The 26,145-nt window shown below is 38.3% G+C and overlaps 1 protein-coding gene across 3 annotated transcripts in view; it reads right to left on the bottom strand.

Annotated features, from left to right (window-relative positions):
• The window catches only part of Elavl4 (ELAV like RNA binding protein 4), an 83,049-nt gene extending 57,696 nt beyond the window's left edge, over positions 1–25,353 (bottom strand). The window contains exon 1 of one of the 3 annotated variants that reach the window (XM_027944965.3): positions 25,237–25,353. In XM_027944965.3, the coding sequence (XP_027800766.1) occupies positions 25,237–25,353 (117 nt within the window). Of the gene's footprint in view, positions 1–21,621; positions 21,668–25,236 lie in introns of those variants that run through there. The other 2 variants (XM_071618733.1, XM_027944973.3) reach the window with 2 other exon arrangements.
• Positions 25,354–26,145: the final 792 nt, after the last annotated feature.

Below are 26,145 nucleotides of genomic sequence, written 5' to 3'. Positions count from 1 at the left end.
TTTGTCTCAATTTCCTCATTGTTCTGATTTCTAAAATCTATTATATATATTTTATGATTTTTCTCATAAAAATAGAATTTTAGATTTTAAGAGAGAATAAATAAGTTAATATTTTTGTCTTCACAATCTTTGGCTCGTTTCAAAATATGTTTTTGAAACCTCACTAATTAGGCAAAAGTCAAACCGTCATTTTTAAAATTTAGAAATAATCAGACTTTTAAAAACATGCAAAGTTTCAAAAATATTACCTTTGTGATATAACTCAAACTGCATAATATGTAATTCTCAGATGAGACCCTTTTAGGGCTAATTTACTATGTTCCTAAGAATATTCTGGGTATGATACATATATGTAAAACTAGCTCACTGAAAACAGTTTACTTCTTTGTACCTTTTCCTTCAAAATCACAGGTACAAAGTAAATTTGATAAACTCTTCCAACTCTTGATACATTCTTTTTACCCCAGAAATCTGCTTTTTAAAAATGCAAAAGATTAACAAACATACAGATTTATCTGTTCTTAAGCTAAAGCAACCTCAAATTTCTTTAGTTACAGGCATATTTTAATTAGAGGTATGAACCATAAACATGATCGATAAACATGATATTACCATGCTCCATTTGAACAGTCCCTCCCCACAACCAAGTTAGCTCTTAAAAAAAGAAAAGTAGTACAGAGGAACAAAAACCAAACTAGGTTCCATGACATGAATGAGTCCCTTCGATGGTCCAGAAACTATCATGTTAAATGCCAGGGATACAAAGGAGAAAGAAAGTTTTACTGCCTGCAAAGAAGTCAATAAATGAGTAAATGAGTAATTAATATATAATGTCATAAATATAGTCATGGAGGAGTATGTACAAAGTGCCTAGCAAAATCCCTGCCTGGAACCTGGCAAATGCTTAATACATGGAGACCCTGTTGTAATGCTGATTAAAAAGTGCTTTTTGGGTTACTTGGGAAAATGTTTTGGCAAGCAATTACCATTAACTCTGTCCTTTGCTACCCACAGTGAGCACATACATAATAAATGGTGACGTGTCTTTATGTATATTACTTCACTTAAATCTCACATAACTTTTCAAAGTGGGCTTTATTACTTCCCCCCACTTAAAAATGTAGAGTGCAGTCACTCTACACATGATGGAGAAATGCAGCTCCAGGCAGTGTTCACTGTCACTCAGCTGGAAATGAAACTTGAACCTAAGACTGAAAAACAGAATTCTGCACCCTTTCCTAAACCTCTGAGGAAAAGTTCAAGCAACATAAAATGAAATCTAGTAGACTTAGAAAAAGTAAATCATCAAATCTGATTAAAACCATCCAGCCACTGTATCTGATATTAGTCAAGAAATACTGCCAAATAAATGGATGTTATAGGAAAGATCTTAATTCACAATCCTATGTGGTAAAATGGAATGAGCACAAGGTTTAGAGTTGATCTGACCTGGTTTAAAAACCAGCTCTAGCTTTGACCTTGGTTTTATCAATTTAAGACTTTCTGAAGTATAATTTAAATTTATTTATCTGAAAGGTTTAACTCTATTTGCCTTGTGAAGACTTAAAACAACAAATTTGGGGCTGGGGCTCAGTGGCAGAGTGCTTGCCTTTCACATGTGAGGTACTGGGTTTGATCCTCTGTACCACATTAAAAAATAAAATAAAATAAGGGTATTGTGTCTACCTACAATTAAAAAAAATTTAAGGCATCTGGTCCAGAGTTTGGCACATAGTAAACACTCAATACATGTTAATTCTCTTTATCCAAATTATAACATTCTGAAAATACCTGTTCAATAAAATGTACTGTAGGTGGCAAAGATGACTAATCTAAGGGCTGGTAAGATTTATCTTTGGAATTTAATTTCTGAAATAGAAAAGAAGACTTTAAAATATTACTACTTATCACCATGCCAGTAGCTATTTCCTTCATCTTCACAAAGCTTCACAAACATTCACTGATAAGTTCTCATAATAATGCCAGATAGAAAGATGTACAGATATATAGATATAAGGGGGAGGGGCTAAGTGAACTCTTAAAAAATGAATAATGAAAGTACCACTCCCTCATACTTACAAACATGATTTCTATTATCTTTTGCCCTTTCAAAAAACCCTCCACCAAGGTGAATGGGTAAAGTCAGACACTTCACAGGTAAATTATCACAGTCATTACAGTTTCTGATTTCCTGCAAGGAAAATGCTCATGTTTTCATGGGAAATTTCCTAACACTGCCACAGTGCACTCTGTACGCTGAGAGCAGAGGGCACTTCTGGCTTTTTATGAGAACCTGCTCAGGGTGGAAGAGCAGGGTTGTTCCTGTTTTACCCTCCACCTGGATTGTTCTTTCCTTTCTGTGGGTCCTGAGAAGTGACTACACAGACAGAATGCATGGCAAGAGGATCCTCAGGGCATGGTCAGAAAGGTGTGATGGGAAGTGCAGATATAACACAGCAAGTGTTATTCCCCCTAGAAGAAATAAGACCAACCCTTACAAAGCCCTTACAACCACTTGCTTACAAAATAAGAATTCATTAAATCACCACCTTGATTCTGGGGATTTGGGAAACATGTTCACACTTATCACCCCATTAATCTTCACGAAGACCCTGAGAGCTGGGTGAGGTCATTCCTCAAAAAGCAAACAGAAGGTAAAGTTAAGAGCCCCTGTTCACGTGGTGGGATTTGAAGTGACGTTTCCTGTCACTGATATCCATCTTCCTCCTTGAACTAAGACAAGCACTGGAAAGCACATCCCAGGCCACACCTTCTGGCATTGGCAATGACAAACCAGAACACAGTATGCTCTCCCCTTTGCCACTCTGCCACCAGGCCTAACATGCTCTTCTCCAACCCCCCTCAAGTCTCCCACCTCTATCCCTTGTACCTATTTCTGTTAGGGACATTCACCTCACAACTTCAAAACTCTCTAGCTTCCTGTCTTCCTTCGTAACTGGACTGTGAGCTCCTTGAGGACAGAGGTTTTGTTTGATTCATTCACAATCCTAGAGACCAGTGCAGTGCCAGTACACAGCTAGTGCAGAACTCCTGGTTTGATGGTAGCACAAATGAATGAATAGATGACTCTCTAGGCCCTCGCCTGTTTCCCATAGCCAAATCTGCTATCCCTGTTGTTCCCTAACTTCTCTGCTTTTACTTCTCCTTCTCAAGATCAGTTTAAAAATAAGAGCACTTCATCCTTTTAAAGCTATGTTGCCCTTATTATTATTTCCCTCAACTACTTTTAAGCTGTTCCCAAAGACTGCATTTATAAGGAAGGACACCCCCCCCTCACCTTGTGGGTAAAGCTGCATTTAGAGCATCTGATTCTTTATTTCCATACTCTTTCCACTTCTGCTATCCTTGGTTTTAGACCTAAACTCAGTTCATTTTCACTTTGGGTCAAATCTGGTTGTTGTCTGCAGGACGCTCTCGAGGTTAAGAGCCCCACAGAACATTTCCACTTGTGAGAGTTTCTGCAAGTCACACAAGCCAAGGCCAAAGCCAAAGTCAAAGCCTGTGGGGACACTTAGATTTCACTGAAACAACTCTTAGACCTGGGCTTGCCTGGCATGTTACTTCTTTTAAATAAATGAATAAATTATCATATAATTATTCTATATCCATTCAGTTAAATTCATTCAAACATTTATTAAATCTGTTGAACAGCAATAGCTAAGAACACAGGTACTAGAAACTGACTGCCCATGACCTAATTCCTGTATAGCTATGGGCAAGTTACTTAACTACTCTGTCTCAGGTTTTCTGAAATGCAAGGTGACGCATGTCGATAAGGTAATGTTGATAGGGTTCATAAGAATGTGGCAAAAATTGAGCATGTTATTATTATTAGACAACTGAGTACCATGACACTTGATCCCTCCCCTCTAGTAATTCAGTCTTGGGATGTTAGTAGACAAAAGTTTCAAAATGCCATGAGCAAGTACTGTAATTTGAACACCTTCTGCAATACATCCCTTCCATGTCTTTGCATATGTGCCCACTGAAATGTTTCTCTTACCACCATGTAACTAACCCTGAAATTCTGCAAAATTCCCTGGAGACTGTCTCACTAAACCCCCCAGCCTCAGGAACCTTTTCTTCCTCCTCTATCCTGGTACTCACCACTTTATATTGATTCAGCTTTTACCTCCTAGTCTGATTAGGACGAGGGCCTGAATTTTGGTTGACTTCTTGTTCCTAGCAAGCCGTACACTGAAAGAATTCAACCAATACCCACTGAATGGATCAGTGATAAGAGGCATGTGCAGGATGTTAGGAGACTTTATAGGGACAGAACAGGGACACAGGAAGAGACTTCCTTTTTCCCAGCCCACCCAGGCTCCTGAGCATGCTAAGGAACACATGGTTCTATATTTTAAAGTCCCTTTTTAAAGCCTTTTCTTTAATCTTCCTGCTCTATTTATTTTAGACTAACACATCAAGATCAAAACAAATGTGAACTAGTGGCCAATGGGGTCAAATAAATTCTGGGAGAATCACAAGAGGAAGCCACAAGAGGAAGAAAATATTTAGGGCTTCATTCAGAGTTCTACACAAAAAGTATGTTGCCAAATGCTTGGAAAATTATTCCTTTCTTACACGTGTTTGATGGAGAGTTTTGTTTTTCAACTAGTTTTAAGTTTACACATTGCTAATTAAAACAAAGGAGATTTGGGACAAGAATAAACTGCACTTTTCTCTCAAAAATTTAATCTAATTTTAAGGAATAGTATACACAATGGCAAGAGGAGATAAAAAATATATAAAAGTTTATGTCTGTAATCTAAAACTAATGCTTTCCAGTTGCTCACTCTGGAGCATAAAGTAGCTTTATTTACAATTCCAGTTAGTAAGGAGTCCTTCCCTGAATATCTTTGACCTATGAAAATAATCATCCTTTCCTCTCACCCCACATTCAAAAGCAAATATTCTCACTTATTACAAGAAAGAATTGAACTCCAAGCCCTTACAAGATTTCAGACTCCAAAGCCTTTTTATCATGTGCTTTTCTTCAGAGATCCTCAGGCCTCTCAGGGCTGGTGACCCCAGCGGGATGGAGACAACACAGCTTTGTGATAGGGACTGGCTGTCTCAGTCTCTATCACACTGATTTGGAGCAAATCCAATCTTATTTTCCTTTGGCATCCACAAAATCCTTTCTGAGATCGTATATCCTCAGTTTTGAGATTATCTGCTCTCCTTTTTGAAAGCTATGGAATGGGAAGTAGGTTTCATATTTCAGTCTAAATCTTCTCTCCCTGTGAGCCCTGAAATAAATGACCAATATCTAAAATGCCCACTGTAGGTGGACTGAACTAGTTTTTAAATTCCTCCTTTATTAACTGCTTTCTATGTACCAGAACGTGAATTTAGGCTCTTTACACAAACTGTTTAATAAATCATCTAAGCAAGTCTAGGAGGAAGGTATTATTCAGCCCCATTTAGACAAGAAAATTGAGGCTGGGACCAGTTAGTGACTGCCAAGACCACACCAAAATAAGTGGGAGAAGGAATAAAAATTAAATGAAAGGAATAAAATAAAACAAAAAAATCCAATTTCTTAGCCTCCAAAGCTGATACTCTTAATTAGTAGAATGCTCTAATAGAGATGTGGAGTCCTATGCTAATATCAATGACTATTATACCTTCAAGTTTCAGGTTCCCACACTGGAGCCATCAGGAACCATATAGGCTTACCTGATGAGATATCCTGTCTTCAGCAGGATGACTGGCCAAATCCTCCTTCTGATTTTCTTGGGACATTTAACCCAGTTTACAGCCAAATACAGGGAAATAGGAAAGAGCCTTTTCCTCATTACAGGGAGCCTGGCCTATTTATGAGTTCTCTATGATGGAATTTCTTGAGGCTCAGACATCTCAATTGTCTGCTACATTCTAGGAATGGGCACCTCATAGCCCGTTCAGGTCGGCAGGCCTGCCATGTCACAAGTTGGCAGATGGATACATAAAGCTATACCTTTCAGAACGGACACTGACTATCCAGCTTATCAAACAGAAGCAAGACACTGCATGAACTCTTGTGGCCTCACTGTGTCTAAAAACAAGTACGTACCAGTGTCACTCTGTAAGCCATTATTTCTTATTTTTTATAATAGCATTTCATTATGTGAAATTATAAAATTTCACATAGGTTTTCACATAGTGGGTAACATTTACTAGTGCCTACTGCTCTACTTACTCTGTTGTCTGCCTTCCCTGACTAAAACAAAAGCTCCACAACTGCAGGGACTTGTCTAGTCAGTGCTGTTATCTCTAGCACCTAGGACAGTGTCTGGCAGAGCAGGCACTAAGTAAATATTTGAAAATGGGACACAAATTAATATTGTATGATAATAATAATGATAACCTTTATCAGTATATATTCCAAGTATTGTTTTCTTTTTGAAATATTTTCTTTTGTGTTACTGGGGATTGGACCCAGGGGCACTGTACCATAGAGCTACATATTTTTTATTTTGAAACAGAGTCCTTCCAGGTTGCAGAGGCTGGCCTTGAACGTGAGATCCTCCTGCCTCTTTCTCTAGAACAACTGGGAATTATGGGCAGAGTAACTGGGATTTAGACCAGGAAACTGAGGCTTGGGTGAATTATTGACTTTGCCAAGACCATACCACAATAAGTGTGGGAAGGAATAATAATCCTATCTTAGGCTCCAAAGCTGATATTTTAACGAACAGAACACTCTTATGGACCATCATACCAGGCCAAGTACTGTTTTAAGTATTTAACATACATTGGCCCACTAAGTCCTCACAACAACCCTAGTATATAGACAAAGAAATTGAGGCACAGGGAGTAGAAGTGATTTTTTCCAAGGACTCAGCTGGTAATCCTGATAAACAGGATTTGAACTTAGACAGTCCAGATCAAAAGTCCTTATTAATAACCACTAGTCATTAGTCCTTATCTTTGAAGGGATGAGTAATTTAAAACAGGGTAGAGAACATGGGTTTTGGAATCAAACAAACTAGGCTTTGAATTCAAGTCTGACATTTCCTAGCCAGGTGACCTTACACAACTTACTTAAGTTACATACGTGGTGCTCTTTCTTCAAAGTGGGGATAAAAATACTTGCTTCCAGAGTTGTTGTGGAATTTAATGAGATAATCTAAATTCTTTTTGAAAAGTCTGACACACACAATACAAAGGGTCGCTATTATTGAGATGTATCACCGTTAACTGTGTGGTGCACAGAGCAAGGAGTAAAGGAGTCTAGAAGGAAGAATTACTGAGGAATTACAGGTGAGTCATGGTGATCAGGAAAAGTTTCATGTAAATAGACATTCTCAAGATCTTCAGCTCAAACTTGCACTACTGTGGCTGCTGAGCAACAGCAGTTTCAAAACTAGTCTTCATAACAAAAGGGGGCTTTTCATCCAAGATCCCACTCATAGACTAGAGTGGGATACTCATAGTGTATTTCTGATAAAAACACATTATGAAAAACCTAACTGACATCCAACTACATCATTTGGGTAACAGTTGATAACTAAGCATGAACTAGGTGCCAGGCACAGATATAAACCAAGTCCTGATTGTTGAGGTTCTGGTGAAATGAGACAAATCTGCAAATGATTATGCGATAGGAAAGCCAATGATGGAAGGACATTGGTAGAAGTGGTTCTAACCCAGAGTTAGGAAAGCCTTACTGGATGAGATGGAAACCTGTTTGTCTTACGAAACCAGATGAGGTGAGATGAAGGATGTTGGAAACCAATGAGTCTCTCTGCACACAGCAGATGGAACAGCATGGTATAGTTCCACAGCGGAGCATGAACAGAAAGCAGAGAGCAGCAGGACAGGAGGCTGGAAAAGCAGAGCAGGGGCCAGGCCACAGGTGTTCTCCTGGGCCTTGGGAAGGCAGCTAGACTTGGTCTTGAGCCACACACTAATTAAGAAGTCTGTCCTTCCTTTCTTTCTCTCTCTCTCTCTCTTTCTTTCTTTCATTGTCAATGGACTATTTATTTATTTACATGTGGTGCTGAGAATTGAACCCAGTGCCTCACACATACTAGGCAAGTGCTCTACCACTAAGCCACAACCCTAGCCCTTAAGAAGTCATTTCTGAGACCTCATCTGCATTGTGTTCCTGTAGCAAATATACTGTTTCCCTATGATATACCAACAAAACAGCACTGAGAGAGAAAGAACCTCTTATTTTTTTAGTCCCATTGCTGAATTTTCTTTAGGGTCCTATTTTCTTCCTGAATAGAATCACAGGCATTTTTAGCACTAGTATAGTTTATCACTACCTCATGATACTGTTCTCCTTTTGTGCTCTAAAGTCTTTTAAAATTCAACGCTGTTCAGCAAATGTTTCCCTCCTTTCTTCAGCACAGTACCCTGAACAACTTTGTAAATATTTGCTGAATTGGGCTGGATTCATCAAGTAACTATGGTATAAGGTAGCAATGTGCCAATACACAAGGCTAGGACCCAGGGGTAGGAAGAAATAAACAGATGACTGTCACAGCATTCTTGCCTAAATAAACATAAAACTCTGATGATACAAGTGAGACACATACATGACAATAATAGACATACTCCAAAGAAGGCTGTGGGGTGCTCCATTCTCTCTCTAGTGGCCTTTGCAGGTGGTGGGAGTCTAAATCCCACATCTCACAGCACTCTTATCAAACATTTCCCTGAGGGTAGAGGACTATGTGCCCTTTACTACTAAATCCGCAGAGATCACCCAATTCATAAGTATTTATCAAATGGATCTATTTAATCCTCACAACCTTGAGCAGTATTGAAACATTTTTCAAATACGTAAATTGAGGGTCAGAAAAGTAATGTGACTTGCCTGAGGTATATTTCTAATGTGCTGCTTAGTAAAAATAACAATAGCAGCAACCGTTATTATTGTTGTTGTTTTTCTCCATTCTAAGGAAGCCCACTCTTCATTTATCATTCTCCAAATGTCTCTGCCATAGGATTCTCTTTTCATACTAAGATGGAAAATGTTCTCTCTGGCTGAATGGAACTTGTGGTTTACAATTTGAATTCTTGAGCTCTTGTTGGCTTTTCTCTGACGTTGTGGGAACTCCATAAAATACTGGGTAGTTTAGGACAGATGGATCTGCCCACATTGCAAGAAAGGACATCTACACAGCTTGGTGCAGTAAAAAATGCATAACAATTTTTAGCACAAAGCTTCTCCATTTCCTTCCCAGTTCCTGGGTAAGAATTAACCCAACTTCCATGAATCTTCAATGCCTACTATGTGCCAGGTGCTTTTCTCAGTACTTCCAAAATAAAATACATGGTATGAAATGCTCTGCCCCCTTTACCATCTTCTGTTATTAAATCACAGTAAAATCCCAAGAGCAGCTGGTAAACCCTGAAGGGCAGAGACCACATAGATGAATACAGTGCTAATGTATAGTAGGCATTTTAATACATTTTCATGGAATTGAAAAAATCTTTTAAAATTTGCTCTGGAATCAGACAGATGGGTTCAAATAAAATCCTGGCCTACCAATAACTGGCCACGTAACTTAAATTTATCTCTTAAAACCTCAGTTAAGGGCTATGCCTGTGGTTCGGTGGCACAACACTTGCCTAGCATGTGTTAGGCATTGGGATGGATCCTCAGTACCACATAAAAATAAATAAAATAAAGGCATTCTGTCCACCTACAATTACAAAAAATAAAAATAAAAAAACCCCTCAACTCAGCCATAGATTAGGAAAATTATCATCTACCTTTTAAGGTTGTTCTGAGGATTAAAAGGGATAATGTTTATAAATTTATAAAGCCTGATCCATAGGAAGAGCTCAAAAAATGAAGTTAGCCATTTCTACTGCTTGTTATTGTCATTATTACAATTACTTTGCAAGTTCACCTAGGTAGTATGGCTGAGGAAAATAAGGCTAGTTAATAAACATTTTGGTTAATATCCCCATCACATACCTTGCAGACAGATTCAGTTTTCAAAGATTTAGGATACAATGCTTCACATTAAGTCAAGAACAATCATAAGTTATCATTTCTTTAATAATCTTGAAGATATCAAAGATCTTCTGCAGCATACCTCTGAAAAAAGTTAACTGTAATTTCTCCTTTGGATAGTACAGAGCTCACTATAACAGTGTTTCTCGAACTTTTCCAATCATGACCCAAACAAAGTAAAAAAAAAAAAAAGGAATATATTAGACACACAAACTTTACAACTTCAGAACACAGGTAACTTACACAAAAGGTTCATGAAAAAATACTTACCCTTAGAGAGTACCATCTACTGATATTTTCTTTTTACTTCATTCCACTCTATTATCCTATCCACTGTTTTAATTTTTTAATGCTATTCAAAACCCAGTAAAATAACTATAGGCAAAGCTAGAACCTAGTAATTTACAAATATTTACCCCTTCCAAGAGAATGGATCAAGGTTATCATTCAAATGATCCTCCCATTAAGCCATGAATTATATTAATTCTATTTTATATACTAAAAGAGTGAAACTCAGAAAGGTTAGATGAGTTGGGTTAAAACAGACTCCCACAAGTTTATGATAGATTCTGAAGTCTTCTTATTCTATAGTCAAGGCTTTTTATAAAACAAACATAACCCCCACAAAAACCACATTATGATAATTCAGAACACATTTTTCAAATTCCTACTACATACCAGATACTGAAATAAGGGAACATTTGACGTGATCTAGCTCTCCAGGGCTAATAGACAACTAAGTAAGATCTAATTCAGGAAAATTAGGTGACTTGGTACATGCACTTGGAAGTCCATAGTGAGTACTTTTTGATATCGGAAGAAATAAGCTTATTTCCACTCACCACCATCTTCTCTCTGGCCACACATTGTCTTACAAGGTAAGCACTGGTGAGAAAATACAGTATGCTCTCCTCAAACAGTATATTTCTTCACAATAAAAAAGTCAATATTTTCCCCTCCTACTGTTTTCTGGCATTGTAACCCTAATCTAATTCCATCTATGAGCACCAGTATTATAATAACACCATGTCACTGGAAGGGTGCTGTAATGCTCATTCCCTCTAAATAACCAATTACTAATTGAGCAGCATCTTCTGAGTGACTTTATTTCTGAGATATCATGACTTCATAAAGACAGTCTTGGCCCTGCAAAATAATCAGGAAACAACAGACCCGTGATCTAAAACATCCCATAGTTACCAATTCAAATTCAAAATCAAGCAAAAATACCTGAATCTTTCTAATCTGTAACTTTTCCCTCTCTAGTTTATCTTGACACACCCCTGGCTGTGTTCACTTATGACTACTTATGACTCCTCAAGCAAGCTATGTAAGTTCCTGCCTCTATGCCTTGACTCATGTGGAATTCCCCTTTCTTCCAATTTTTCTTCCTATCTGAGCTCCACTCAACTGGCATTCCCTTCATGAAATCTTACCTACTTTCCTCAACAAGAACTGATATCTCCCTCTTCTGTGCATTGTACCGCCTCTGCCCAGACACCATCCATATTCTGCCTATCATTGTCCTTTCCCACTATATTACAATGGGAAGTAAGTACTGAGACTTCCTATGAGGCAACAGACATAACAATATATATTCGATCTAGAAAGGGGATTACCTTTCTTTGTTTCTCCCAAGAAATGTAATTTTTGGCCAAGCTGGACATGGTCCAAACTCTCTGGAGCGATGACTTCTAATATTGCTGAACTTGTAAACTTAAGCAAGTAGCTAAGCTTTATTTTCTACAAAAAAGGGTTAATAGTACCTGTTCTAATTACATTAAAGAGATCAAACTGACACCATAGGGCAAAAATTATACAATGCCAAGTGAGTATGAGAGATGATCTCCTTGGTCACAGATCTGTTCTAAGCAGAACTGTGTGGGAAATAACTGAAGTTCTAGAATGCAGACTTTGCTCCTCTGTTCTTGGAACACTGACAAAACCTGCTAGTACTGTTAAGATGATACCAACGGCAAGCCTGTGTCTCCAAAATTCACTCACTGGAGACCTAAGAGTTCTTACTATTGCTCTTCTAAGCTCAAAATCTTTTCTTCTTAAACTAGAAAAGTAACAAAAGAAAAAACTGAGATTCAGGTATTGACTTACATATGGATAAATTTTCAATTTTTTAATAATACAAACACCTGTCCAACAAGAAGGGCCTATAAATATCCACCTGCCCCCATCCTGACCATTTGCCTATTCAAATCACTAATCCAATCATCTCGTTTTCATCCTTCATTAAGAGGTGTGAGATTTTCTAGGTTAAAGTATAAAGAAATATCTTCTATACCACCCGTTTCCAAAATCAAGCCCCCCCTCTTTGTTTTGGTACTGGGGACCAATTCTACAGCTCACACATGCTAGCCAAGCACTCTGACCATAGAGCTACATCCTGGGCCCCAGTGTCCCCCTTTTTACAGCTATGTTTTTGCCCATACAAGCACATTCTGAAGATCAACCAAATTCTTCCAGAGCACTTGCACCACATACAAATTATATACACACACCTGCAAAACGCTTGGAAGATTCTTGGTGAAGTCTTGAAATAGATTCATGAGGAAAGAGAAAAGTTCTGTGGTCTGTTTCACGGTAATGGATTTTTCTTTCCTTCCTTCTTTCTTTCTTTCTCTCTCTCTCTCTTTTTTTTTTTTTTTTTTTAAGAAAAGCATCAGGCCTACAAAATAGCTTTGGGTGGGGGGCAGAACTACTTATCTCTCTTGCCCTAGTTGTAAGGATTAAATAAATGAAGTGACTCCCCTTTATATCCTTTCCATGATCTAACAAAATAGAATTCAGTATCTGTGACATTAAAAAGATGTTCTAAGATTGTGTTTGTAGTTTAAGTCTTGAACTCCATCAGGAACTATTTGTATTTTTTTTCATTCTCACTGGTAAGAGCAACAGGTCCCAATTTAGGACAACTTGTGAATTTATTTATTGTGCCTATTGACCCCTTCAGGCACAAAATTAGGTTTGTCCTAACACCTGTCCCTGACCCCATTTGCTACCCCTTCCCAAGTGTATGTAATCAATGATGTCAAAGCCCCTGTGGTGTTCCCCCCTCCCCCTCTCTCTGTCTCCTCAAATGGGAGGGTAATAAATTGAGGGCCAGCATTCTGCTCACATCTCGCACACCTCTTCACTCAATCTGATCACTTTTAGAGCTGTTTGCACTGCCAAAGCCATCCATCATCCTGCCTCACCAAGCGGAAGGAGGAAAACTGATGGCAAGTTAGAAAAATCTCATTAAGTCACTTTTTGCCTCAACCTCTTCACTGCTTCTTGAGAAATAGAACTTCAAAATTCAGCCCATTGGAAAAACAAGGGGCATAGAGAAAAAAGGCTGACATGGTAAAGGCAAAAATAGCTCTAAAGTCAGTTGGTTTCTGGGCAAAATTCAAGTAACCCACAAGTTACAATATACATTTTAGACAGCAAAGATTGGCCCTCATCAAGTATGCTCAAACCCCACTTTTGGAAGGGGGTACTGGAGCTTGAACCCAAGGCATTATGCATGCTAGGCAAGCATTCTGAGTGACACCCCTAGCCCTTTTTATTTTGAGACAGGGTCTTACTAAGTTGCCCAGGCAGGTATGCACCACTGCACCTGGCATTGCATCTCATTTTTATTTCCTTTCTGGTTGATTTCTAAATTTCCTAACAGGCTATTTCATGAAATTAAAAAATAGTACTGGTTAAAATGATTTTATCTTCACCCTTTTTCTCTTTTGATGACTAAATCCCACGTTAATTCTAATTCCAAAGAGAGCATTGATGTACTCTGCAAAGCCCTAAGAGTCATACAACTCCAAAGAATTGAGGGCTTGTCCATGTTAAAAAAACAACAACAACAACAAAAAAAAACCCACCATGTGTCAAAACCCTTGAATGCTGGTAGGAAGATGTAGACTGTGCTAGTGACACTTGTCACTTCCCAGGACATCTGGCAGGGGAGGATAGACCTCTTCTTGGGGGAGGGCCTTGGCCAAGAAACAGAAAGACTGACAGTCTGAAAGAGACCTAATGTTCTCTAAGCACCTTCAATTTTCAGGTCCTACATATGACTGGTGCCTTCGAGTACTGTTTCTCATTTGATCCTCACAGAAACCCTGTGAGTCAGGCATTATCGTCCCCATCTTAAATATGAGGAAATTAAGGCTCTGAAAGTTTTGGTGATCTAAGATCACCAAATTATTAATTGGAAAAGTCAGGATTCACATCCACCAGACTCTGAAGTCCTTTGTACTTTTGGGTTCCTTTAGATAAAGAAAAATCTTTGCAGAGGCTTGCCTGTACAGGCACACGATGAAGTTCCTCCAAGGTTAGAGGGAGACTTGTTGTTCTGCAGCCTCTGAGCCAGCCTTGCCAACAAAGCACGGTAACAGAGGTATATAGTAGAAATGGAACTAATTTTCCTACATGTGGACAAGTCGATATGTTTTTAGCCCGATGTGCATATTGGCCCTCTGGGTCCTAATCACAATAAGCAGGTTGATTTCAAAACTGGAACCTTTCCTATTATAGAGGTGATTAAAATATAATCAAGCTAGAAAGTTATCCTCCCCCAAAGCCACCTAAAACAGAGCAACTCCAAAATAAAACCAATTTACATATTTTAGTCCAAATTAAAAAGTAAAAGCTAAGGATTCCCTTTTAATATACTGAATAATAAATGCACATTTATGTAAAGCTTCCTTTGGGGAACAGTTACTATGAGGACAACTTTCCCAATATTATTCATAAATATCACTTTTGTTTTGGTGTTACAGTAAGAATCTGGACTTCTAGTGGGAATTGTACTGTTTGTACCCAATGCACCAACAGAGATAATTAATGTTGAAGACATGTACAATATCCAAATTTTAGATGTGTGATTGGCTGCATTACAAAAAGAAACATGAAAAAGGATGAATCAAATCTGGTTAAAATCACAAATTGCAGGGACTTAGTCGTTTACTCCATTTTAAGTGAGCACTTTCCTAATGAAAGTTTCATTAGTAAAGATTGCAAGTTCTCAGCCCTTCCACTACAGACTTTTAAATAGCTCTTTGAGCTAAAGTTTATCATTAGAGCTGTGTTTACTACTGCTGCATCTTCAAAGGGGACATTTGAAAAAAAAAAAAATTCAACTCAGACTGTTATTTTTCATGTACAAATTAGAAAGCTAAACTTTAAAGCATTTAGATTTATGGCCTAGGAAAATAGGGATTACTTGAGAAGCCACAGTCAAGGCACACCAGGGGTCAGGGCTGTTTATAACTCACATGTGTGTGCACGCACGCCTATGCACACACATGCACACAAACAGTACACAATATCTAGATGTGCATAATAAAGTAAACCTACGCTTTCTGCTCTCCTAGTAAACTTCCAGTTTGCACATGGGAGACCAAAAGGTCACTAGCTGTCCAACAACTCCAGGGTAATAGGAAAAGGTGTTCAAAGAAGCATTTCTGTGAGAAACAAGGCATTCATATTTCTGTAAAACTAACAGGTTCCAGCCAAGTTTCATAGGCAACTAGCTGACTGAAAGTCAAGTTGCTTCTAACTGTCCAAACTACGTCTTCCTAAGAGTGAACATCTGGATACATGGAACTGTACAGACAAAAATGTGCAAAATACCTGTGATTTCTTTCTTTGGGAATCACTCTTAGATTCGTACAAATACAAAAGGGAAAACATGCATGCATGTGAATGTTCTGACGAACCTTTACTCATATTTTGACACAAGCCTTATTCTGTGTTGTCCAATCCTAAAACCCCTCACCTTAACTTTATCCCCAAGTACAGGGAATTATCCTCTAATTATGTTTTTGGATCAGGGTCAAAAGGAAAAGAAACGGTGACCTTGAATTCTATGTTCCAAAGAAATACACCTAGTAAGTCCTCAACAAACAGCAACGAGAGTCAGTCACTACTATGAACACTGTTGGCAAAACAACTTCAAGGACTAGTTGCTACAGAAGTAGATAACAATCGAGGATGACTGCTTCATAGGAATAGGAAAGGATTTGATGCCACAGAGTACAGAGGAAACCTCTGTGCTGTGGTGTGTTTTGCAGAATTCGCCATCTTGGCTGGAATCCTTTCTCTGCTTCCTCATATCCTGAAAAAAATCCTAAACTTCCTATGGAAAAGAGATTTGTTAATTACATATTTATAGGTTAAAATGAATAACTGAAAAATTGTACTCAAGTTTAAATGTTATTTTTCATACCAAGAGTTCAGGGGAAGTTATTTTCAGGAGAGGCCGATGACATATAATTTTTTTCCATTAAAGAAAAAAAATCCCATATGCTAGTTTTGCATTTTACTTTTGTGGTTAAAAATAAGGCTTTACAAAAACAACAAAAGCCAAAAATGCAAGCACAATAATTACACCAACCTTAATTCTTCAACATTTTTACTGCCTTCTCAACCAAAATTTATTTAAGGGTTCCTTTACCGCTCTAAGCACTTCTTAATCATTGTAGATAGGTCTCCTTATTGAGGGGAAATTATCTCTGGTGTTAGTTACAACAAGGACCCCCAATAATGAGCCTCCAAAATCCTAAGATAGCCTGGGTGAAGGCAGAATCTCAGGGCTGGGATGGAGAGGAAGAGACAGAAATAGAGAGAGAACCATCAGCCTATTAAGAGCACTGACACTGCATACACTATTTCTTAATGAATGTACAAGGAACAGCATAAATATTACCATTAAGCAGAGTGGATGTGAACATCCAAAACAAGCTAGCTGGCTGCCTGCTTTCTTATTTTTGTCCTTTTGTAACAATTTCATTTCCAAAGTGTTTGATTCCTAACACTGATGCTCCAAAGCTATTGTGAACACACTGCCTGAATACTTAATGAAGTAAACAACAAACAAAATGGCTCATCTCTGTGCCCCCAGCTAGCATCCCAAACTGGATATAATTAAAGGTGTGAACAAGCAAGCAAGGAAGTAATGAACCTGCAAAGTCAAGGTTCTCAGAAATTATAGGGCATCCCGCACTGCACCAGTTCAAATTTATCACTCATTATCTCCTCTATCAGAAAGGTGCAGATCCACATGTTGGTGCCCCTCTCCACTCTTGTCTTCTAGCTTTTTTCCCTTTACACTGCTAGATAGCTAATTTAAGACAATTACTGCTGGTGACAATTCCCAGTCCTGCACCCTCCCCCCACAGGTCATTTTTTTCCTCCTTACAAAGCCACTGACCTATAAAGGCCCTCTTAACCCTTAAAATACACTAAGGTTTCAAAAATTCAAGGATAATCATTAAACACACACACATTTCTAAAAACCAAAGCACAGGATGCTACACAACCACTTTTCCTCCTTATTTTTAACAGTGTAAGACTATGTTCAAATGCTTCCAAAGAATAACAACATTCCTCTTAAATACACATACACACAATTTAACTCAAACCCAACCCCTTAACTGAACGGGCAGCTTGTAGCTCACAGATATTGTTCGGGATCTGCACATTTATAGTTCTTCAAAAGCAGCTAAAGAAAGGTGTCTTGTTACTAATGGAAGTCTGCAGGATCTGCATATATATTTTTGGTTAAATATTTAAAATGTTGTATTTTTCTAATAAGAGAACTCTTGAAGTTCATGAAGGAAATAAGCTATTTATTATGGGAATCAGTCCAGTTGGGTTTTCTTTATATACTGTGCATCTATACAAGCATTTGGTAACACCAAATAAGGAAAACCTAAGACAGGTGGAGGAATTCAGCAACACACACACACTGAGACACACACAGTCTCTCCCTCTCTTTTTCACACACATTCCCTTCCACACACCATCAAATAGATGGCGGAATGGATAGAAGGCAATAAAATGTTGACTTTACTTCTAAAAGGAGAATTGACCAATTCTGTACAACATGGCCGGTCAACTGGAAAATAGTAAACTAATAGCTTGATAATGTTACTGTCTCTTCTTACCCCCAAAACTCTCAATGACATTGGGAAAAAAATACTGCATTGCAGCACTTGCCAGCGCATACTTATATATCTAGCATCCGCTGGCCAGCTCACCAAAAATGTACATATTAAATGTCCAGGCATATAAATTAAGTGCCTGGTGGCCACAGATCACTGGAACTGATGAAGAAATTTGTCAAGGCCAAAGTACTTCTGTCCATATATAATGACCTTTATCAACACCGCCATTCCTTACTTGCGGTACACATAGATAATTTGTTTCTTCTTCTTCTTCTTTTTTTTTTTAATTAAAATAAAGCATTAAGATGCTGGGGCTAAATGAAGCAGCACATCTCTTCATAGAAGGAATAGTATTTTGTCTACATGTAGGAAGAGAATCCACCCACAATAAGGAGATAAGTGCAAAGGGAAGAAATCTAACCAAAGAAAAGGACTTGCCCTGAGGAAACCCTTTCATTGTTGGTAGTAACTCTAACTTGAGAAAAACACTTCCATTCATCCACAAATTCTTTTAGAGCTATGGCATACACACAGACACACAAAGCACCTCTAGATTTGAAATTTCAAATAGATTATCCCCAACAGAAATCCTAAATTTAAATTATCTGAAGTCGAACATGTCTTAAACCCTCTTCGCAAGACTGAGTTTGGAACCAAACTGCACACACGTAGTTCATTTTCTTTTTCTTTCTTTTTAAAAATATATTCTACTATTACTACCTCACAACAATCTGGCCTTCCTCTCACAATAAAACCCTTACATTCAAAGGACTGAGAAAGAGCTACAAGGAGAAAAAAAAGTTTTAAGACTTTGCCAAACCATTGAACAGAAGCAAGCTCATCGATATCTGGCCAGGAGGATGACTTGAATGAATAGTAGTGAGGAATGAATGGGACCAAGATCCAAATGAATGGTTAAGTTGTTTGTTAGGTTATTTTTTTTTAAGAGATAAAATCACCTCATACATCAATTGTTCTCAAACTAAATTTTCAGTTACTTCCCTATCTATGCTCATTTGACTCTTTCAAAAATTTAAATATTAAATGATGCAGTCATTATTTTGCTATGAGATATATAGGTGTTCTGCTTGTTAAAACTGCGATATAGTCAGGTGTTTTTTTTTTTTTTTTTTTTTTTTTTTGCAGAAATATTTCCAGTCAGATGTTCACTCATTAATAAATGTACACTCAGCCTTGTGCTTCCATAAAGGCACACCTCCACAAGCAGGTTGTAGGCATTAATATTTTTTAAGACAAAGAAGCAAGAAAGGTCAGCAGCAGAACCACGTGTCTTTTTTTTTTAACAAACCAAACCAAGATGACAGTTCTTATGGAAATTATTTTCTCCTAACCAAAAACTACTAGAAAATTCTCAGAAATTATAAAAAGGAAACTATACTAAAGATAATAAAAAAGTATCCTATTTTAAAATATGACATAGGTTTATGCATTCAAGATATGAGAACAAGTTCAAATGTAGGACCAAAAATATAAGTATATTTTTACCTCAAGAGTCAAAACAAAATATTAGAATTTACCAGGAAGACAAAACAAAAAGAAGCATCTGCAAGGAAAAAAGAATGGTGGGTGTGTGTGTGGAGATTTGCAATGAGAAGAGTGAGATTTAACAGTTCTCTCAATAGCGCTGGTTATCTTTCCTAACCTTGCAATGTATTTCAGTATTTTTTAATCTCTCATTTGGGGGGATTAAAATTAGCTACCTGATTATGTGCCTATTTTTCCTCCCAGGAAGAAACTATAACAGATCTCTCTTTCAGTTATTTTTACACTATCTCCTATTTCTCTAAGTACTCTATCTTTCAGTCCTTCTGGTACCTACCATCATGGGGAAAAGACACTAGTAGTAAAGCACAGTAAGAGAGAGAAAAAGCAAGAGATGCCTGTCACCCTGCTCACACATGGGTCCTAGATGTTCAGAGGCACACACAGAAAAAAAAATCCAGATTTTCACTCAGTTTCTGCCAAAACCAGATCCAGGACCAAATGCCAAATGGGAAACAGTGGCTGTGAGGGTGCAGCCCGATGGAGCCTGTAGCTGAAGGCATGGGGAGGGAAGGGAATCAAAGGGCCAGAGAATAGCTCTCCAGTTATTAATTTTAAAAGTAATTTCTACTTGGGACATAAAAGGAGAGATACAATGAACTCCTCAGAACTACAGTATCAACATTTGATTTAGTAAAAATATCAGTATCACCTAACACAAAATCATTGCTTAGTGTAAATCTATTCTAATAATATTTTTTTCTGATGAATATTTGCTGGAAATTTCTAAGAAATCATTTTCAGAAGCTATCAGCTGTGGGAGTTCACTATTATGCTTCCGTCAACTTCATTCAATATAATTTACATTTTTTTCAAATGGCCTCACAGGATTCCTTGCGATTTTTCGCACGTACAATTTCACAGCAGGGAAAAGGGGGGAATAAGAAAAAAAAAAAAAAAAAAGCAAGATTCCCTACCCTCCCTTCCCTTCCCCCTCTCTTCTCTCTGTTTTTTAAACAAATAAACAAAAAGAAAAACAGGAGAGACAGAACAGATGCTTAAAAATAGATTTCTAAAATCACTGTAAACCAGAGTTAGAAATGTAATTAACACCTATTTATAAAGAATAATTAAAGTTGGGCTGGCCACAAAGAACAGCAAAGATAATCGAGGTCCTGTCGCGTCCCCCCCCCCTCTTTTTTTACACTGTTTGCAGTGTGTTCTCATGATAGCCACCTGCTCCCTACTCGGCTTCTCCTCTGTTCGTTTCCCCGGCAACCTTTCATTGGGTTTTCCTCCCAGCTATCGCTTTCAGTTGGGCTGCTCGGTCTAATCTTATTTGTTTTACACCCATCAAAACAAGCAGCCAGACAAAGGCAATCCTCTAAGAATGGGAAAAAAGACCACAGCTTTGCTATAACGTCTATGCCGAGCGAGAAGTCTTCCCCGGCTTCTCTAGTGAAAAATAAGTGAGATGGATATGAATTTACAGCCTCCCCCTATACCCAGCCCCGAAACCCCGAGAAAGCTATTGCTGGTGAAAATTCAAAGTCAAAGTGGGCACTCGTGGCATCTCATCGTGCCATTTTGTGCCATATCTTCAGGGTCAACATCAGGCGACAGGAGCGGCACTCAAGGAGTTTCCCTGCTTCTTTTTTCAGAAAAAAGATGGTGCTAAAAATAGATTTACTACTTCGGCAGAAAGGTTTTCCACTTCCCCATCCACATCCAAAAGTCCTGTTTCCCAATTGCATCTGCTGGTACTGAATCTTACCTCCTCCACCCCTCATTTCCAGCCTTCCCCATCACTCTTAGCATGAGACTGAAAAAGAAATGTGCCTTTAACTTTAATAGTCATGTAATTCTGCTGAAGGCTCACAGAGGCGGTGGACACGCCAGCCAACAGTGACGGTGACATTGTGATTGTCAAAAAAGACACCAACCTTGCTTGGCTAAAATGTGTTTGATGGAAAAGGCAATGTGTGTGCCTTGTGTGCATGCAATGCCATTATACTTGGAGGTGAATTCTGGTTTTCAGAAAAAAGAAATACTAATAAACACACACATATAAACACACACACAAGCGATCAGCAGAGTGATTTACGATGCACAGTCCACCATCCTTACACACACACACACACACACACACACACACGACTGAAACCTACAAGCTTCCTTCCTCTTTTCACTTACCATCTTCAAGCCATTCCACTCCATCTGTGATCAGAAGAAGATGGACCCTCACACAGTGTGTCAAAAGCGGAAAGGAACGTTATGTAAAAGCTGACATTCCTTCTTACAGAGCTGCTGCCCAGAGAAGGAAGCAACAACTCAACACGCCAGGCACCGCTACACATACAAGCCGCCTCCTCTTTTTTATGAGGTCATGACAGGAAACTCTTTGAAATACAAGATGCAGCATTTACTGAAGCCCAAATAAATCACTCTCTTTGCCGTTTTGACTGCGCAGTCCCCCAAACACAACTGCCCATCTCAACGTTCAGCATCCTGGAGCTGCCTCTCGAGGTTTAAATCTCCAGCACCGAAATGGAGAGATCCTAACCCTGCTGCATCCACCCCCCAGCCCCACAAAACCCAGGCATGTAGACAAACCCCTTCTCCCTTACAAAAAAGAAAACCTTTCTTTTGCCATGATGATCTCAAGTAACATAATCTCTTTCAACAAACCAGCAATTATTTCATCCCACCCTCCACCCTCCGCTTTTATGTTGAAGGGAAAACTGACAACGACCTGTTAAAAATGACAATCTATCTCCCCACTGCTTTTCAATAAAAGGACCTACCCGCACTCTACACAAAAGATATAGTAAATGTAGGAACCACACAGCAGCAGAGAACTAAACTCTTGTACAAGCATAAGACTGGTCAAGGTGTAGATGCTTGTCTTCCCTCCAGCAACACAAACAACAGATTATAAATCTAGTCATACCTACCATAACCATTCTTATTGGCAAATATTGGGTCTCGCAGAGCTTCGACTCTTCTCTTAAAATTTGCAAAGGTTTCAGAATATATTTTTTTAAATGATTACTATTGTTATATATATTTAAAGATCCACAAAACACAGTGCGGATGATTATAAAGTAAATCAATTATTTTTTTTTTGGGGGGGGGGATAGTGGGGGTGGGAGAAAAAGAAAAAAAAAAAAAAGAAAGAAAAGGAGCAGTGAGCTGAAACCCCCGATTCTAGGATGTAGATAAGAACAACTGAACAGAGCCTTGCTGAAATTGGCTCGAAGCTTCCCCTTTTTACATCCATTTATGGGACCATCTGTCAGCCAAAGCTAGAATCTGATTGGCTGGGGAAACGAAGGGAGGCGTTGCAACATCAGGTGCTATTTAAATTAGCTACTGCCAGATTGACGATGTTAATGATTTGGTGACCTCTACAACAACAGAGACCAGATTTCTGAACTGCTTCTTGTGTCTAGTAATTAAGGCCCGGCGGAAGCAACAACAGCCATACTTGTATTTTTACCTTTTCCCTCCTCCCAGCTCAAAAGTACTGTAACAACTGCAGGTCACTGGAGGCTTGCAAACCTTAACAGTGGGAGTGTCCTTCCTTTCCCCTGTCCTGAGGGATGCACGATCCCATCTCTCTGATGGAGGGCTTTTCTAGTGTAGAATATTTTCAACCACCTTATCTTTCTCGACAGTTGCTTTCTAGTGAAATGCATATTTAATGATCTGCCTCTAGGCTTAAAGATACAACAAAAGCACTTTAATGTGCTTACACTTTTACATTTTAACTTTATTATTTCCCAATATTGCTGATGTTTACTAAGTAATGCTTTTTCTGCAGCTAACATGGTCAATATTTCAAAAGCATGCAAGTTTGGGATTATGCTTGCTCTGTGAACTAGGTTGAAACAAGTTTGCCTCTCGGAAAAAACAGTCCCTGATAAACAAAAAAGAAAAAAAAAATCTGGAGGGAGGAGGGGGACCGCTGTCAGCCTCTACCTTTCTGCCTTCTGTCTGAGCTTTTCAAAACAGAGAATGATGAATGATTTATTTAAATGAATTTATTTCTCAACCTGGATAGGGGCATGATCTGAATTTTTAAAAATCGACCAAAACACATTCCCCCTTTGCTTTCCACCACTATAAAAGTAAAACATTCTTCTGAAATAAAAAACCTTATTTCATTACCTGAGCAGAGTGCTCATCTTGCTTAACTGAACAAGTGATTTTGCTTCTCTCCTTCAAAGTATGTCCTTTTCCTTTGGCCTCTTAAAAGATTTGCAAAGAGAGATTTAGCAAATGTGTGGTGCTATACCCAGTTTGTCTTCCTGTTCTATATTTTGTAACCTCTCTGCTACCCAGCTTTCAGTAATATATATATTTTGGTTCTGCTTTGGGTTTTTTAAGTAGCTTACCTGGAAAATTTATGCCTCATACCTATGCAAAACACTAGCATCACTATTTGTTTAATTTTTAATTTAATTAATTTATTCCTCAATAAATATACAGAGATAATAAACATGACCAAAGGAAAAAAACTCAACCTAATCTTTAATCTTTGACTGAGTTGACAGTGGCACAGGACTGGAGAGAGTAGAAATACATGCTGAAAAATATGCTATATTTCCAGGATTCAAAGTCCAAGGATGAATGGGTTTGTGAAAAATTGTTAGAAAAGAAAATAACCTTTACATTTTTAAAGATTGAAACTATTCTCTTGGGGATAGTATTTCATGAGCACACACACATAAATGTACATATACATAAACACACTTCAAAAAATACAGATACACCATAAAATAATATGTGTTAGGTACACTACATGAACTATTAGACTTGAATATAAATAAGTTCAACTATTAGAAATGAAAGTACATGAAATAGAAAAGTAGAGATGTTAAAACTATAATCTCTTCAAGTGGAACAACACTGAATTAAGTAAACTTTTAAAATAATTTCTTTAGCAAATGTGTAAAGTCCTATAAGTCATAACAGTACTATGGTACCTGAACTGTTAACTAAGGATGAATTTGCAGGTTAAGTGTTGAAAATGGCTCAACATAGGTACACAGGGTAGGTATATATGCCCGAATCAAGAACAGAAACTCGAGTTGATGTTGATGTGATCTCATCAACATCAAAATATTGTGAAAAGTAAATATTAACACAGTGCTGACAAACACACAAATAAAAACAACTCTCTTGGAACAAAATATTTACTTGGTATTTTCGGTGCAGGTTATAAAAGATGGAATTTTTAAAAACCCTTTTCTCCCATCCACACTAACCTCAGCACACTTAGTGAACCGTAAATTAACATCAGGTATATCAAAAGATATTCTGGCTATTTTTCCAAGATAATAACTGTATATTACAGTATAAATAATTAGCTGGTTTGCTTAGGGTAAAAAAAATCCACGCACTTTGTATTTTGATCACTTCTCCAAAAACCTCCACTCTAAAGTCTTTCAACGGAATCCTCCAACAAATGCACAAATGTCCTCAGAGGCCTTTTCTCTAAAGACAAAGGCAGAATCCTATTGTTGGGAAAAGTCAACCTTATTATCGCATTTCCAATAGTACCATTCATCTTTCAGAGTGAGGGGCTGACCGCTACATCAGTGGTGTGACATTTGTAAAGCAACAGATTCTCAATATATTATCTCAAGAATCAGGCAGGCGAGTCTCCCAGTCATGCATGATTTTTTTTTTTCCTGCCACAATCCACCACCACAGAAAGAAACTTGTCTCACTCAAGCAGCTCAGGCAACCTAAAAATGATATCCCAGAGCTGTGGGGCTGCCGGCGCCGCTGTATCCCTCTTACCATAAATGAGCAGTTTCTTGACTCATTAATAACAATTTCCCTTAAAAGAAGTAATCTCATATCAGTCAGCCCCTCGCCACCATGCACACATCCCAAAGGTTGCAGATATCTCAGCATCAGTCGCCGGCAGCCAGCTTTCCCACACAGAGTCCAGATGGACTGTACCAGAAGCCAATTCAGCGTTAATAACTACCTACTCCGCGCAGTGGAGAAGCCTTACGTGGCACAATGGGCTAGGAAACAGCAGCCGGCTGAAACTGCAAATAAAAAAAAGGCAACCAAATTCTCCAAAAGCACTGAAAGGAAGAAACAGAAATGGAAGCGTGAATTGTATTTCCTTGACTTCCATGAGAGGAAAGGAAAAAAAAAAATCCTTTATAAACATAGGGGGAAAAATGAAGCAAGGGGGGAAAAAACAGATGCTGCCCAGAAAAAAAGTGACAAAATATTACCTCATTATTTAACAAAGCAGCATTAAGCGTCCTGCTGATTTCAAACATCTTGCCACAGATTTTGTTTTAAGAGAAACAGATAGAATCCTTTGCAAAGCACTCCGTCTGCAAAGGGTTCTTCAATTTTCTTGCGCGCCACGAAACAGTCAATATATTATTTCCCTAGAGTTCGCACATTAAAACCTCTAGTCAGTGAGCTGAATTTTCCCCTTATCTCACACACAGTAGACTCCTGTTATATGTACTGCTCTCTTTGCAAGAGCAGCCTGCCCCAAACATGGCTGGTGTTTAAACTACTCTTTAAAGTAACAGTTCACTATATAACCACCAGGTGGGTAGAGTGCACAGATTCAAATGAATCATCTTAAAAGACTGTGTTCCCCCCCCCCCCCCACCTTGGAATAGCTTTTGGGTATAGGATGTGACAAGAGAAACGCCAGCATCCTAACAGGCAAGA

This window comes from Marmota flaviventris, chromosome 10 (assembly GCF_047511675.1).
Source record: "Marmota flaviventris isolate mMarFla1 chromosome 10, mMarFla1.hap1, whole genome shotgun sequence".
Taxonomy (NCBI): Eukaryota; Metazoa; Chordata; class Mammalia; order Rodentia; family Sciuridae; genus Marmota; species Marmota flaviventris.
This window is presented reverse-complemented; position numbering and strand designations above follow the sequence as displayed.